Below are 16,572 nucleotides of genomic sequence, written 5' to 3'. Positions count from 1 at the left end.
ATTGGTCCGACTTAGGAACTGCTGTAACCAATAGAAGACCGCCGGGCTCTTATTTATTTCCCTCCTACCTATTCCTTTCCCGCTCGGTCTGCCGCCGCCGCCGCCTCTATGAGAGCAAATAGTGGGCGGGGCTTGAGACAGGCTCTGCCCCGTGAGTAACCGTTGGGCCCGTCAGTCAGCTTGGAGGAAGAGGCAGCCTCTTGGCTGGAAGGAGATGGCGAGGCCGGGCTCTGTAAGGCACAAGGTAATTGCGGGTGGGAGAGGGGGAGCAAGCGCTCCCTCCCTTGCCATTAAGTCCGGGGTCTTCGCCCTGAGTTTCCCCTCGTAACCTCAGGGCTCTGCATTCCCCATAACCATGCATGATGCTTGTATGCTTACGGACTCAAGATTGCCGTTCATGCACCTGATGATGGAAGTGGAATGGGATCCGCGAAAGCCTCTGTTATTGATGCATTTTATTTAGTTCTTGAGGTCCCGCGGGACGCTGTTGCTTTTACCAACAGAGTAGGTAACAAGCCCACCCTTCTAGAATTTGTAAACTCAGAGGATCTTTAAGCTGATCCCTGTTGCTCTTGCTCCTGAAGCTCACACGCAAAATGTGATGGTATGAACTGTGATTGTTTCTGAAATACCACTGATTGTACAAAAATAGTATGAGTTTAACTACTTAAGCATAACCTCTCCTGGTCTGCAGTGGTTTTATTTATTATTAATAGTTATAGAACACATTACCAAATAGTTGAGGTTATAAAGGCTCTTAGTTGGAAACCAGTGTTTTCCTTGTTGAACCGGCTGGTTAATAGTCATGCTTGTGCACGGAATCTGAATTTCAAAATGTGAAGTATTCTGTTCTTGATATTTGTAAATATGGTTTAGCAGATTGATTGAAATCAATTCACAATGGCCTAAAAGGTAAAGGTAAAGGGGCCCCTGACCATCAGGTCCAGTCGTGTCCGACTCTGGGGTTGCGGCGCTCATCTCACTCTATAGGCCGAGGGAGCCGGCGTTTGTCCGCAGACAGCTTCCGGGTCATGTGGCCAGCATGACAAAACTGCTTCTGGCAAACCAGAGCAGCGCACGGAAACGCCGTTTACCTTCCCGCCAGAGCGGTACCTATTTATCTACTTGCACTTTGATGTGCTTTCGAACTGCTAGGTTGGCAGGAGCTGGGACCAAGCAACGGGAGCTCACCCCGTTGCAGGGATTCGAACTGCCGACCTTCTGATCAGCAAGCCCTAGGCTCAGTCGTTTAACCCACAGCGCCACCTGGGTCCCTTCACAATGGCCTACATGCTCCTAATGGTTATTTATTCTTTTAAAAGACTCTTAATTGGTTTACAAACAAAGTATAGGTCAGACATGCTACACTACTGCACATCGCTTTTCACTCTTGAAGTAAAGTAGAATGAAGTTTTTCTGTTATCAGTTCTATGCTCTTATAAGCATTTTTAAATTAAAACATCACTTGCATGCTGGGTTTCCTGAAGAAAATGTAGTGTCTCTCCCTCTTTTGTAAGTCTGAGGTGTGTGTTCTGCTACACTTATTCTGAAAAACTAATACCAAATATTGAGTGCTTGTTTGTGCAACCAACAGGTACTGTCATCAGGAAGGTTGACAGGATCAGCTAAATTAACAAGCGGAGGAAAACAGTAAGAATATCCTCATATCTTCTACATTTGTGCAGGTTTGAGCAGTAGCTTATTGTTAAAATTGCCCAAAATGTTGTGCTTTTTGCTGGCAAAATGCCAGGTCCTGCAGACTGGCTAGTTGGGACCAATGCTTGCCTTTAGAAATGAAGATTATAGAATCATCTTAAATGCCTTATCAAATATTACACATACTGTAATGCCTTCAAACTTAAGGTGCTTTTTTATGTAGTTGGTTTTAGAGTTTCTGATACTGTGTTTTAGTGTTTCTCCTTTCCTAGATATAAAAGTCCGAAATGTTTCCAAGTGTTGTTTTGTAATTTATGCTAGAGAGAGAGTTAACACAGCATTTCTGTGTTTCAGGAATGCTTTAAGAAAAGTGGCACGTCCTGATGCTGATTTTGGCTACTCCCTGTATTCCACAGATTCTGAAGATCAGGTAATGACAGACTATAATGCAAAATCTGAGAAAAGCTTTTTATTTGTGCATATTAAATATTGCTATGAAAAGCCACTAGCCCTGGTCACTGTCATCATGTTTCACATTTTCTATTAATTTGGAGAACAGGGCCTTGTCAGAAAGTTATATGGAAGAGGGTAATCTTTTAAGCAGGAGTAAGGAACCTTTTCTGGATGGATGGCTGCCCATCTGTATTGTTGGGATTTCAAAAGTGCAGTACTATTTAAAATCCCTTTTCCTGTTTGCAAAGGACTTTCACTTTTTGACTCTCTGGTACATGGCTGAGTGAAACCACCATATCACTGCACTCATACGACACAGAGGGAGAAATCAGCGCCTCGCTGATACAGCCTGTTCCTCCCTCTGAATCTTTAAACTGCTCAACTGAAGAGCATGCAACTGCCCTTGCCTCAGTCTAGCTGTTAAAGGAGCCCCAATACTCCTGCCGCTCACGTTTGAGCAGCTAAAGCATTGGGGATGTCTCAGCTGGGGAAAGAACATTTCTGCTGAGCTGTGCAAAAAAGCTGCATTGTCCCAGCCTGCAAGCCTGGGTGAAATCACCTCAGCTCTTGAGGTGAGAGCTGGGGCAGTTTCACCCAGTGTCTCGCAGGCAGAGGCCAACGCATCTTGTTTTTTCAACGTTGCAGTATATCACCAAACTGTGATGTTTGGCTGGTGATACACTGCAATGTTGAAAAGCTAATATTGCCTAGCCCTAGCTTAAACAGAAATGCTTGATTGATGGAGAGCCAGTGTGGTGTAGTGGTTAAGAGCGGTGGACTCATAATCTGGTGAACCAGGTTCGAGTCCCCGCTCCTCCACATGCAGCTGCTGGGTGCCCTTGGGCTAGTCACACTTCTTTGAAGTCTCTCAGCCCCACCCACCTCACAGGGTGTCTGTTGTGGGGGAGGAAGGGAAAGGAGATTGTTAGCCACGATGAGACTCCTTAGGGTAGTGATAAAGCAAGATATCAAATCCAAACTCTTCTTCTTCTTGATCACTTGACTTGAGCAGTATTTAACACATTTGCTACATAGGCCTGTGCCTTGCTGGGAACAATCACATGCAGCCACTGCAGGATTTAACCCAGTTATGTCAGCTGACAGGCAGGTAGACATGGTTGGAGGGAAAGGGCCTCATAGGTCAAGATTAGCCTGCAGACCCAAGGTTGCCCACCCCTGCTGTTAAGATATGCAGGTCCCAAGCCAGCAAGGGTTGTAATGAGTATCTTGAATTGAGCCTGGAAACAAACCAGCAGCCGGGGAAAATCATACAATGCCTAGCATTCACGGGCATCCTAGCAGCAGCATTCAGTGGTGGTTGCAGTTTCCAAAATACACTTTGGAACATTTACTAGCTCACAGAATAAATAAGGCTTAATAATGAGCCATTTTCTGTGAATGAAAACTGTTCACATCCTCTTTCATATCCTTTCTACAGGTTGCAACCATTCATCATGGCCTGGATCGCTGTGCATCTTTACTAAAGGACATTTTGCAAAATGAATCTGAAGGTACCATAACATTATTTTTAATTACTTGAATTCAGTTTTCATTCTGCAAGTAATTTACTTTGTTGCTAAATGATATTATTTCAAATGATGCTAGGGATGGAGAACCTCTGTCAAAAGGCAGGAAAAGCAGCTTTTGTCAGAACAGCTTCAAGACCTTTACTCAGTAAAGTCAATGGTTCAAAGAAGAGGGGTCAAAAGAAAAAAATTATTTCCGCAAATGTGCGTAAAGGAATGGGTAAGATGTTTTTCTTCAACTTTATTTTTAAGTTAATTCTTTATTTTATTATATCCATTAAGTGTTTAGTTACAGAATATCTGTAAGAAAATGATAAAACACAATTTATACATTACTCTTTAAAAGATCTGATTTTTAAAAAATAGCCTTACTGCACCATAAATGTTCAGTAGATTTCACCTGCACTAGTAGATCAAATTTGCTTCATGGAGGTCTAAGTTTTTTGTTTTACTCATCAATAGGACTAAATTACATGTTTCACTGTACAGTCTTTTGGACTTTACAAAGAATATTCTTGAACTATTAGAAAATAGTTTAGACTTTGAGGACTGCTTAAGGATATAACTTGCATCTTTTTACTTTTATATTTTATAATATAACATAAAACATAACCAAGACTTACAAGCACATGGCAATGCTTCAAGAGCAGAATTCCAAAACCCAAAAGGTTTGTTGTTTTAGAATACAACTTAATGGTTATCATTTTTGCTTTTTGTAGTGCCTATGCCAAATAAGCCAGCATCAGTGAATGCTGCAGTTGTTGAAAAAGACACAACCCCTGTAAGCACAGGGCAACCTGCTCCTCTTCAACCAATTCATATACCTTGCACTCAGCACTCTCCTGTAATGCATCAGAAACTGTGTGAGCATGTGCAAACCCAGATGTCTCTGCTAAACACCCAATCGCTGCAGAAATCCAGTGGCATTCCTGAAGTTCCATGTTCCATCATTCCTGAACACAGTGAGTGGGAATGACATGATTTGATCTGACAGACGTTGTGGGGTGGATATATTTAATCTTGGCATTGACAATTTTGTTCTTTATACCTCAATCGATAGCAACATATCAGCCTGTAACGGCATTCAACTCCCGTTTGCCTACCTCTACACCAGCTCTGTCCCCACAATCTGCAGCTAATCCTTCGGTTGTTCAGCCTGTAAGTAGTCTCTTTAATTTTGGATTGCCACATTTTGTTCTGTGCATACTATTGATAGATTTCTACAGTTTTGCCTTCATTAAAAGTTCCCTTAATATATGTTAAAATGGGGGCTTCTAAAGTCTAATGCAATTTAACAAGTGTTGGTGTAGATGTAGATTACTAGTCATTCTTTTCAGTTACTTTATTTGTGGTTGTCAAAGAGGAGGAACCATGAAATAATTTCAATTTCCCCTTGGGTATTTGATGACATAAGAGGATGGAGGGAACAACAGGAATGTAAGACTCTATTTTAAGGTCAGCAGCTTGTGCCGAAGTCCAGCAGATCAGATTTCGGAAAACACTCTATTTCCCCCCAATCACATGACACTTCTTAAAAACATACCTGTTTGCTTAAGCCTTTTCTGGCATTTAATGTTGAGAATTAATAGTGCCCTTTGAATTATCACAGGCATCCCCAAACTGCGGCCCTCCGGATGTTTTGGCCTACAACTCCCATGATCCCTAGCTAACAGGACCAGTGGTCAGGGATGATGGGAATTGTAGTCCAAAACATCTGGAGTGTAGAAGTTTGTGTATGCCTGAACTATCAGCTGCATTTTTAAAAAAAATTACTATGATTTATTGCTATATTTTATCACCTTGTACACCGTCTTGAGGCTGACAGTAGTAGGCATTATATAAATATTGTTACAAATGAACAATAATAAACTGTTATGAACGCCTTTATTCTTAGTCCTGAATCAGTTTCATGTTTTCCAGCATGTCTAAATGCTGGAAGGTGTCAGCTATATCAGAGCTGTATAAGTAGAATTTGCTTGTCACCCATTCTTATAAATTCTTCCTCACTACACTGGGCGAGCACAATTGCAACAAATTAATTCTGTGAGCCAGAAGGGGAAAAGAAAGAAAAAATTGTTAAAACAAATCCAACTTCATCTGCTTCAAAGTGAAGCTGTTTCGAAGAACACCAGTACTGAAGCAACCTTTAATCATGCATATATTTTGAAACACCTGCCATAGATTACCCCATCAAGTTCAACTAATTACTAATACAATATAGGCAATCTCTCTTTGGCTCTTTGTGTGTTGGATTAGAATCAAATGGCATAATAGTTTATTCTTAAATGAGCCTTTAGGACAGGGTGTATCAAGTATGTTTAAGAAGTGAGGAAAGGAGATTCTGCATGGTGTCATGGATAAGATATACAAATGTAATATTTACCTTTATAGTAGAAGGCTGCACATCTAAACACTATTTTTTTTATTGCAACCTACTCATAAGTGCAGTATTAGCATTTCAGTATAGAATAAATTATTTGTATGCTTCTTTTTATAGGGTGCTGTCATTGAGAGCTGCAGTCAGTGTGCATCACAAATGGGACTTCTCTTGCCAGAAGGCCCCAGTGGCTCCACTTCCGCTGCCCAAGTGCAGACTGTTGCTTCATGTTCTGCCCTGCCCCATGTGATTCAATCTGTTCCAAACAATCCTACGCCACCCACAGTACTTGCTCCACCTAGTACCAGAGAAACTGTGCCAGACCAAGGAAACCACGAGCAGCAGATTAAAGAGGCAGACCTAATAAGGTGTATTCAAGCACATCTTGCTCTGTTGCAAGCACATGAAAAGGAGAATGGGAAGGTTGATGGAAAGTACCAAGATGTTGACCCAATTCAGTCCAATCCCTTGAGTTCTAGAGAAGAAACGGCTGAAGAATATAGTGAGAGCACTCTTAGTGAAGAGGAACACTTGGATAGAGTTGATATGGCACCAGTGAGAGATACAAGCTGTCAGACAAGCTTTGACAATGACATTTTAAAACCTAAAAAGACAAGCCTTCAAAAAACAGCTCAGAAAGTGAAAACCGTGAACTATCTTTTGGGAGAGCTTAAGGCCTTGCTCACTGATCAGGGTAATATGATATTTTTGCTTACACTATAATTGATTTATACTTCTGTAAGGTTTAGTTAATTGAACACCAACATGACAAAACCACATTTGTTTCTACTAATTTTGTCTCTTTCTACTAAGGTTTGATGTTTTAGCATTTTGTTCCTTTTATCTGTTAGTAGTAGGCAATAAAGCACAGAGACTCCTTTCTGCACAAGGGAGAGTGCTCACATTCTCAATACGGCTGAGTGGTGCTTTTTGTTTTGTAAAAAATCTGAAGTCATATGTAAAAAACAAAATCAAATCTCTTCCTCTTCATTTTCCTAATCAGATCTGCTTCATGTATTGAAAACCAGTGATTTACAACTCATTGCTATTCTTATTAAAATATTTTTGGATACTTTCTTGATTAAGGAATCATGTTCCAGATCAGTACAGTATAAAAGCTTCCAATGGAGTTTGATATGTAATGGAGCCGAATGTAAGACTTAAAAAAAAATAAAAAAATCTGATGAGTATATAAAGCAGGTGATAAGCAAATATAACTATTTGCCTTGTCCTATTTAATATGAATAGGTCATAAAATGTTTCTTGTGGGTTCCCATATTAATGTAAGTCTTATCAGATGGGGAACCACCCATGATGGAATTCTTATTATTTCCCCTTTGTGAGCAGGCAAGTACTGTTCATCCTGAGCAGCAGGTAAGTAAGTAAGCAAGCAAACTTATATGGAAGTAAAGGAAGCTTCTGGAATAATTAGTTGCAAGCAGATGTGTTTAGGGTCAGGTTGCCAACATTACACCTGGAACAGTAAGGTTAATATATATACATAAGGGTTCTTACTATTCTCGGGGTAAAGTGCTGGTTTTTCTTTTAACAACATGCACTGCAAAAACATTAATGAAATGTGTTCCCTTCCTTTGGAAAGGGTCATATTGAAGACGGAGCTCTGTCTTAAATCTGTTGTAGCATATATCTGATGTAAAAGTACTTGGTATCTTTCTAGGATTGTGAGTTTTTATTCCTCCACAACATGTTTTGAGGAGTGCATTTGATTACTCAACAGATTCTTCCTTTCCCCATTATAGATGATTCAGAAATTTTGAGACTGCTAGGTGAAGTGGAAGGCACAGTATCACTCTTGCCTGCAGTTGTTGGAAATGCAAATGTACAAGCTGAAATAGCACTTGCTGTTCAACCTCTCAGAAGTGAAAATGCCCAGTTGCGCAGGTCAGTAATATATGTATTGGAAGATCAGCAATGGTAATTCGCCAGATCTCAATTTAGAACAGTTAAAGAAAGGGTGAACGTGCACTTAAAACAAAAGCATTTTACAGCAGGATTACAATCCTGTCCTTTTTTTAAAGGAGTAGATACATAGATTATGTATACATGAGTTTGACCAAACTGCGGGAGGCAGTGGAAGACAGGAGTGCCAGGCGTGCTATGGTCCATGGGGTCACGAAGAGTCGGACACGACTAAACAACAACAACATAAATTAAGTCTTATTATCTATAAAACAGAAATATAATTAACATAACATATAATTAACATGTAGGTAGCCGTGTTGGTCTGAGTCGAAGCAAAATAGAAAAATTCCTTCAGTAGCACCTTAAAGACCAACTACTTAGTTGGTCTTTAAGGTGCTACTGAAGGAATTTTTCTATAATTAACATGTTGAAACATTTTTGCAAAACAATCTAAAACTTGTTTATCGATGTTCAACTAAAATGCATTTGGGAGTTGAAACATCAGCAGACTATCTTGATATAAAAGTTGACATAATCCATGTCCTCCACCTCCAATTTTCACTTTCTTGTGGAGCTCATTGTGGAAGAAGAGGGGCCTGCCAAGGGAACTGCAAAAGGCAGTTCGCTGCCACATAATGGTTATCCACGAAATGGAACAGAATAGTTCCATTATCGTGGTTATTAACAGTTGGTATGCTAGTGGTAACAACTGGGATCAGTTTGAGTATACAGGTTGATAGGACTGTGGTTCAGCAACAGCAGACCTCTCTGCTGACTTTATCAGATCAGCACTGGTAACCTCAGCTGATGGTAAGCTCATCTCAGTTGCAGCTGGGGTTCAGCTGTACAATATTCAAGCTGCTGTGGGAACGTTCTTGGATTGGGCTCTTTGTGTATTGGCATTGTTTTAAAAGCTGTGGTGCAATTGTCCCAAGCAGAAGAGGATCTAGCGGAGAATGAAGGGTTGTCAGAATGGATAAAGTTAACTTAAAAGCTGAGGAAGATAGTTTTGTCCCCTCATTTTTTATCAAAACCATTGCCATATAAAATAGTTGTTAAATGCAAACTTTCTCCCCCAATTCAAATGAAGACGATTAAGAATATTGAATCAACAGCTGAAGAACCAAGAGAGAGCAGAAAAAGAATGCAACCTGGATAGCAACTATGAATGTAAGTAACAAAGTGTAAAGATTTGAATGTATTTTAAAAGCACTTAAAACAGAATTTGAGGCGTATTCATAGTCTCTGCTGGTTACTCACACTTCTAACAGTTCTGGAAGCAATGGTGTTTTTGTCTAATGATGTACTTGAAATACTGTATTTACTTTATATAAAGGCCTTCATGTAATAATAAGCCATAGTTAATGGTTTACCACAAATGCACAAATTATACCTGCTTTTCCTGGCTTAAGTGTGTCCAAACTGGAAATAAAGGTTTGTTTTGCTCCAATAGCAAATGAAGGATCGTGGTTTCTTTCTCCTGCCTACTAGTAAGAGCAAAGTGTGCATGACTGGCACATTCACAATAAACTATTAGCTATGTTTTTTTCATTCATGTCTACTAAACTGCAGCAGATTTCTGGCTCTAAAGGTTTTCAGTTGTGCTGCTGCTTCTCCTAGCCGTTATTCAGACCCATGGCACTCTGTTATTCCATGGTTTGTTTTATGCCGATGATTTTTTTTTTTAAGATAATGTGCTGTATCCAATGTTAAATACATTTTCTAAATATGTTAATATTAGATTTGCAGTACATATGAAAGCATAAACTAGATAGCTGAAGATTTACTAGCATGTTCACGTGTTCTTGCGAATTAGCTGCATGTGTGAGCAGAAGACTGGTTCATATTTTGGCTTATTAAGACGTGAGGTGCTACTCAAAACAGGACCAATGTCTCATTCCCTCTCATACTGTTTCACATGAAACAATGCCATTGCATCGTACAACTTTATTCAGGAAAGTCCCTTCCGGCATAGCAGGAGGGGAGGTTGCGGGCACCCACGAGCCCTTCACATGCTGGGGGGATGGCTGTCACCCCCCCCCCCCCAGCCATTGGCTGTGCCCCGGACATGGCGCGCCCCGGCGCGTCCAATTTGGACGTCCCGGGGGGCGTGGCTCACTGACTTAAGTGAGCGCGCGGCCGGGGCTCAGTCTCTTGGTTCCTGCCCCCAGCCGCTTCGGTTTTCCCGCCCACCCTCCCTTTAGGCAGGGCTTTCCTTTTGACATTGCTGCGGAACTCGGTTGGTCGCCTTTGAGGGGCCTGGTAGGAATTTTTACACTTGGCAAATTGGCCCTGGCCAGGTGGTTTTCGCCTACCTCGTAGCAACTCGTCACAACTTTGGTTCTGGTGGTTAGGCATTGGATTATCTCTGAAAGGTTACGGTGGGGGGGGATATTGCTGCCATCACCTCTCCCAAAATGCTGAAGGGAGTCCGGAGGCGTGGCCATGTCCAAAGCCGTGGAAGGTGAGGGCCTAAGGCACGCCCCCTATCAGTGGCCCCAGGATGAGTTCCTAGCTGATTGCAGGGCTCACCCAATGATGATTAACCCTTCACAGACTGCCAGCACAACAGGCTGGAGTCTGATATCGTTGGTTAGATCCAATGCCTAAGCCAACACCTCTCTACACCTGTAATCAATAAAGTTGTGGCCTTTTTATGCCCATTAACCTTATTCAATGCGTCCTGTGTCTTTATTTACTCCTGGAGGCATCTGGGTATCGCCACGCTTATTGACTTGATTGCGGAAATGGTTACATGCATAGTTTCTCTTACAGTTTGAATGTTAAAGTCTGTATAGTTGGGTCACACTAATAAATTTCTACCTGCACTCATGTACATTTTTGTGTGGAGGTAGTAGGTGAACCAGTTAGTGCATGCAGTGAGTTGGCTGTATCTTCATGACTGCAGCTGCTGCAACCAGTAAGTAAGGCATCTTCTGTTTAGCCTAGAAGGAAATAGAAAAACTGAGTACAGCTACAGCAGAACAGTTCATACATATTCACCTAAGGACATGTTGCAACATTCTGTACTGATTTAAATTTCCAGACAATCTCCAAAGGAAGCCTTGGGCAAACTATTGTAGTTAAAAATCCTAGAGATTACAAGGGCATGCCACCTATTTATATTTTAGTAGTTATAAATATTTGTTGGAGTTGAACTTGTCTTTTAAAACAACTATATGCTTCTTCCCATAGTCTCGCTCCAGTCTTTGAATGTTACATTGCAGAGTCAGTTGAATGAATATATGAAAAGCAATGAGTTGCTGCGAAATAAAAATGAAGATATCATAAAAATGTTAGAAAGCCAGAAAGAGGAAAATAGAAGGCTGACCAGAATAATTCACGAGAGAGACCAAGAGCTTCTTGAAAAGCAACAGCAGTATGATATTTTCTCAACAAAGCTCAAAATTGGTATGTACATTGAGGCACTTTCCGGGGTCATATTTCTTTAATGTAAAAATTAAAAATTACACTTCTTCAATGTGTTTCAGAAGCAGATGATATATTGAACAGCACGAAGAGCTTGCAGTACAAGTTGGAAGTCGCTGAGAAAGAAAACCAGATCTTAGGCATAACATTGCGTCAGAAAGATGCAGAAGTGAATAGATTGCATGAATTGACTCGGTAACTATCTTAATTTGCTTGTTAAATATGTATCCCATCTTTTAATCAAATGGTGCAAATAACTAATGTTCAGTAATGCCTTGCTTTAACTTCCTTCTTTTAACTTTAGTCCTGTGCAGTTAGCAAAATTTTAGGCCCAACACATTTAAAATGAAAAGCTGAAAATTGCATGTATGTTGATCTGAAAGCTATGATAAACTTATGGGAAAAGCACCAATATATCTGAATATAATAGCCAAATATTTTGCAGAATAATTTCAGGTAGGATTTTCAAACTTCGGATTTGGGAGGGGGAACATGCCATATGTTTAGCATGACAAAGGAACAATATTCAGCTTTTTATTTTAAATGTTTGGGTCAAGCACTAGTTTCACTGGAAACTAATATTACAACTAATATTCATTAACTATATAAATTGGCAAATAATATAGTAGAAACCCATTTCTGTCACTTTATTAGGAAAGAATGTACAGTATTGCTCTTGTGACTTTGTTTCAATAATTAGTTGCTCTTTGAAAACTGTATAATGCAAGTAATCCTGACAGTTAGTGAACTTGAGTTCCTGAAACTTGATTGGCTTATGGCTGACATTGAGGTGGTCCTGCTCAGTCTTCTTGGAACTTAATTCATTCACTATAGAATGCCACCCAGAGGGAGAGTCCAAAGGATGTACAGAAGTTCAGAAAATAAAGATAACTTGTCCTTTGTTTTTCTACAGTTAATGGGTTTGAATAATCTCTCTAAGTATGAAAAGAAATTGCGTAGATAGACATAGAGAAACAAATCTGCTTAGCCAAGTCTATTTACTTACCTCCAGCTGTTCAGTCTCTACTTAATTCAGTTGAGCTACTTGTTGTTTAATAGAATATTGTTTGCAGAGGGCATAATTTATCCTGTGAACTGCCCTGAGACCTGTGGGCATAGGGCAGTATACAAATTTAAATAATAAGAACAACAAGAACTGCTTCTGGAGCAGGTAGTCTTGCACAAGACCTTTGTTGAAGTTTAGCTGATAGTTCTGTCATATATATTTAGTGTTATATCAAGTCTTGCACTGTGAGTGTAGTACTTAGCCACCAGATGGTGTCAGAGGTTCATGGACTAAGTTGAAACCTGTCTTGCTAGAAAGGGGGGAAATGACCCTTTACAATTGCCAGTGTGAATAAAAGTTGTCACATTCTGGTTTTTAGCTCTTGTTTTCTCTTGTCGCTTCACCTAATCCAGTTGGGCATCATTACAACACATTACAGGTAGATTTTTCAGACTGTAGCGCAAACTAGATGGGGGTTTGTTTGTGCAACCCGTGTGCATACTTTTGTCTCCTGTTTAAAAGGTTGGAACTGAACTATTGAGACTATTCAAAAAGCTTAAATTTTTACCCCTTCAGCTATTCAGGACAGTGGGGAGCAGAACACATGCCAGGACTTCTCCACCCCGCAAACACCTAATCCTCAAACCATTTTATTTTTTAAAGAACCGTGAGCAGCCACAACAGTTTCATGGGCAGCACTTTTGAGTTCAGTTTTTAATGTTTTGGGAATTTTCCTTGAGTGTTCCAGGAGAGAGTGATGCAGCATTTGATCAGTTTATTTTTTCAAGTTGCAAGCATTCCATTCATAACAATGGGCAAAGGGAGGGGTCTCCTGCTCTTCCCCAGACACCCATTGCAATGGGTTATGGGAGGCGAGTCTCTTAGTAAAGACTTCCAATTGCAGCATTAGTTCTTCCTTTGAGGCTGAATGGTAGCTGTTTGCCTTTTATTTATAAAAGTATTTCTATATCACTATAACATGAAATATCAGGGCATTGCACAACATTAGATCACAACACAATTGATAAAGCAAGCAAGCAAGCAAGCAACAATACATATACAGTGGTACCTCGGTTTATGAACACAATTGGTTCCGGAAGTCTGTTCATAAACTGAAGCGTTCATAAACTGAAGCGAACTTTCCCATTGAAAGTAATGGAAAGTGGATTAATCCGTTCCAGACGGTCTGCGGAGCAACCGTTCATAAACTGAAGCGAACTTTTCCATTGAAAGTAATGGAAAGTGGATTAATCCGTTCCAGACGGGTCCGCAAAGTACTTAAACTGAAGCGTTCATAAACTGAAACATGGGTGTAATTGGTTCCGGAAGTCTGTTCATAAACTGAAGCGTTCATAAACTGAAGCGAACTTTCCCATTAAAAGTAATGGAAAGTGAATTAATCCGTTCCAGATGGGTCCGCAGCGTTCATAAACCGAAAATTCATAAACCGAGGTGTTCATAAACCGAGGTTCCACTGTACTAGGGCATGTTAGGGAGACAAGCCAACCATTGATCACTAGTTTTGGGGGAAGGGGCAGCGGTTTCCCTCCTAGCAGAGTTTGTAACTGTGGCCAACTTAGTTTTGACCCATGCAACTTGTTGGAAGGTGCTGACAACTGGGTGTACGGTTGTATTTACATAGACCCATTTAAGGCCCCATTTCTAGAGACCCCCCTTCACTTATAGCCTCTCTCACTTGGAATCCTCCCTCCCACACGGTTATGACATTTACTTACACACAATGTTCAGTTTTCTTTTTCTTTTATTTTCAAAGAAACAGCTTGAATGTGTTTGCCTCTTTACAAAACTAATAGATAATGTTCTACTTCAATACAATGGTCATTTGGAAGATAAACTTAAGACAGACCACCAAAAAAATCCCAAACTGCAGTCATAATTTTTAAATTTGTTCTCTTGAAGCTCAGTATAGGTATGACTAAACAGTATTACTAACTGTTGTATTGTCTCAAGGTGGGCTGTATGCTGAAAGAGGTACAGTATATCATGTCTATTGAGTCTAATGAGACTCACTCACTGGTAAGTGGGTATAAAACTACAACCAGGGCCTAACTGCTTAAGACAAATACAGGATCTTGGATTTTGTCATATTCCTTGTCCTAATTAAAATCAAACTACTGAATTGTTCTCAACAGGGCTCTGCAGGGCAGTATGTCCAAACTTCTCTCGGACCTCACTGTGGACACTGCCAAACCAAAACAGGAAAGAAGTCTGTCAAAAGAGCTCTTGGAAATTCATGAAAAACAGCTGCAGGCTGACACATACCCTCTAAGTGATTCTGTAATGAGCTACCTTAAAAAGTTAGAAACCAGTCCTATTCTGGCAGAGCCTGTCTTACCAAAAAGCGAGATGAAGATACCAGGTCAAGCATATGACATGAGGGCAACTGAAGACCCTCCTCAAAACAGCCCTGTTGCAGGGCAAATAGTGGCTCCAAAAAGCTTTGCCTTTCTAAAGCCTGAAGTTGAAGCAGCCAGCAATTCAAGTACTTTGGTAGAAGGGCATGGGCCGGATGAGACTATTTACATTCCATTGAGTAGCAGTCCATCTCAGAAACCAGCTGCAGCAGCTGAAAGGACAACAGATACACAGTGTCAAGTTTCCCCAAAACGGGACTGTAACTTTGGGTTGGCCAATTCCAAGCAGCCAATTAGGTTTGGGATGCCGGGCAACAATGCAAAGGCCGTTGATAAATTGTATGGTAGCCTTAGTCCAAAAAAGACTGCGGAAAATAAGTCTGAAAGTAAGGGGAAGACAGCAAAGCTGGAGGGAGACAGACGTCAAATGCAGCCAAAAGAAATAACAAATGAAGCTGCTAAAATGATTTCGGACGACCCAGATGGACTTCAGCCTGATAAATTCTTTTATGCTTCTATTCCACATCAGAAAGGAAACACACAGAAAAAAGGCCCTGGTATTTCTGTTCCTGACTCCAGTTTCTCAACTTTTGACTGGATGTCTGGAAAATCTGAATGGACTATATCTTCCTTTTCAACATTCACTTCTAGAGATGAAGAAGACTTCAAAAATGGTCTAGCAGCCTTGGATGCTAACATAGCTAGACTGCAAAAGACTTTGCAGAATAGTTTGGAAAAAACAGCAAGTCGTTAATGCACTATTTCAGAAGAAACTACAGAAATGCTTTCCATGAAATCTGGTTATTTTATAGCATGTTTGTACTTGTATAACTTTTGAATTGTTGCTATAACACTTTTTTTACTGACAAGATGAAGAGCTGTTTTACTGGCAAAAATTTATTCATTACATAAATGAAGATTAAATCTAAAATACTCTTGTAAATTTTAATTTTAGAATGTAAATAAATATGTTTTCTAATTAATTATTTAATAAATTGATTTAAATTTACTGTTTTTCTATGGGCTTTATTTACTGATAATTTTTTATCTGAAAACCACCTGTAGCTTGATTTTCTAACTCAGAAAGTGGTGAACTCTCCTTCCTTGGAGGTTTTTAAACAAATTGGATGGCCATCCGTCAGAGATTATTTAAGCTGTGATTCCTGCATTGCAGGGGGTTGGACTAAATGACCTTTGGATTTCCACACACAATTCAACGTTGGAGGCAATTGCCTTCATTTTTCCTTGTCCCCACCAGCCTTTCCTTTCTTTGTTCCCACCATCAACAGACACCCTTTTCACGTATCTGAATATGGAGAGGGAGGAATGAGGGAGCAGCTTTGTTTGTATACTTGACCTTCATATATTCACCACAAAGGCCTGAGAGCATTCTCTGTGTAAGCAGCAAACCTCGGGCAACAACTGAGCAGGATCCCTCAGAATATAGAAAGCAGCTTCCCGGTGTGGGGCGGGATGTTTGCTCAGGTCTTGTAATGAACATAGAGGTTCTTGACACATTCAAAGGACATCTGAAAAGCAATTGAAACTGCCACTTGAAGAGCTTTAAACCACTGCTGGGTTAAAATATGGCCTTTAGCCTGTATTGAAATGCATTAAAGGATTCTGAAGTTAATTACATTTGAAATAGTGACGCTACAGTGTAGCTGAGGTACTCTAATGTCAGAGAGGTAGCCTGGTTTACTGAGATCCCAGTTTACAGAAACAGAATATTCGCTTATCAGGACTAAATCTTTCAGTGCAGCACTGTAAGGTTTTAATCATACAGAAGTTCATAATAGGTGGTGGGTGAGAAAAGATTAAACAGCC

The 16,572-nt window shown here is 40.3% G+C and overlaps 1 protein-coding gene across 3 annotated transcripts; it reads left to right on the top strand.

The window, feature by feature from the left end:
- The first annotated feature begins 173 nt into the window (after nt 1-173).
- Nucleotides 174-15,668, top strand: CCDC14 (coiled-coil domain containing 14). 3 transcript variants are annotated; one of them, XM_060278803.1, is made up of 13 exons: nt 174-244; nt 1,595-1,650; nt 2,011-2,086; nt 3,548-3,620; nt 3,715-3,855; nt 4,355-4,597; nt 4,696-4,793; nt 6,133-6,706; nt 7,773-7,914; nt 9,026-9,105; nt 11,131-11,346; nt 11,430-11,559; nt 14,524-15,668. In XM_060278803.1, exons 1-13 carry the CDS (start codon nt 215-217, stop codon nt 15,497-15,499), a joined length of 2,835 nt encoding a protein of 944 aa, XP_060134786.1. In that variant the 5' UTR covers nt 174-214; the 3' UTR covers nt 15,500-15,668. The 3 variants fall into 3 exon arrangements, with proteins under 3 accessions (XP_060134786.1, XP_034985078.1, XP_034985088.1); XM_035129187.2 differs by having other exon boundaries at nt 11,427-11,559; XM_035129197.1 differs by lacking the exon at nt 174-244 and having other exon boundaries at nt 1,595-1,685; nt 11,427-11,559.
- The last annotated feature ends 904 nt before the right edge of the window (nt 15,669-16,572 follow it).

Source organism: Zootoca vivipara, chromosome 1 (assembly GCF_963506605.1).
Source record: "Zootoca vivipara chromosome 1, rZooViv1.1, whole genome shotgun sequence".
NCBI classification, from domain to species: Eukaryota; Metazoa; Chordata; class Lepidosauria; order Squamata; family Lacertidae; genus Zootoca; species Zootoca vivipara.
The sequence above is the reverse complement of the archived record's forward strand: the minus strand, read 5'-3'. Positions and strand labels throughout refer to the sequence as shown.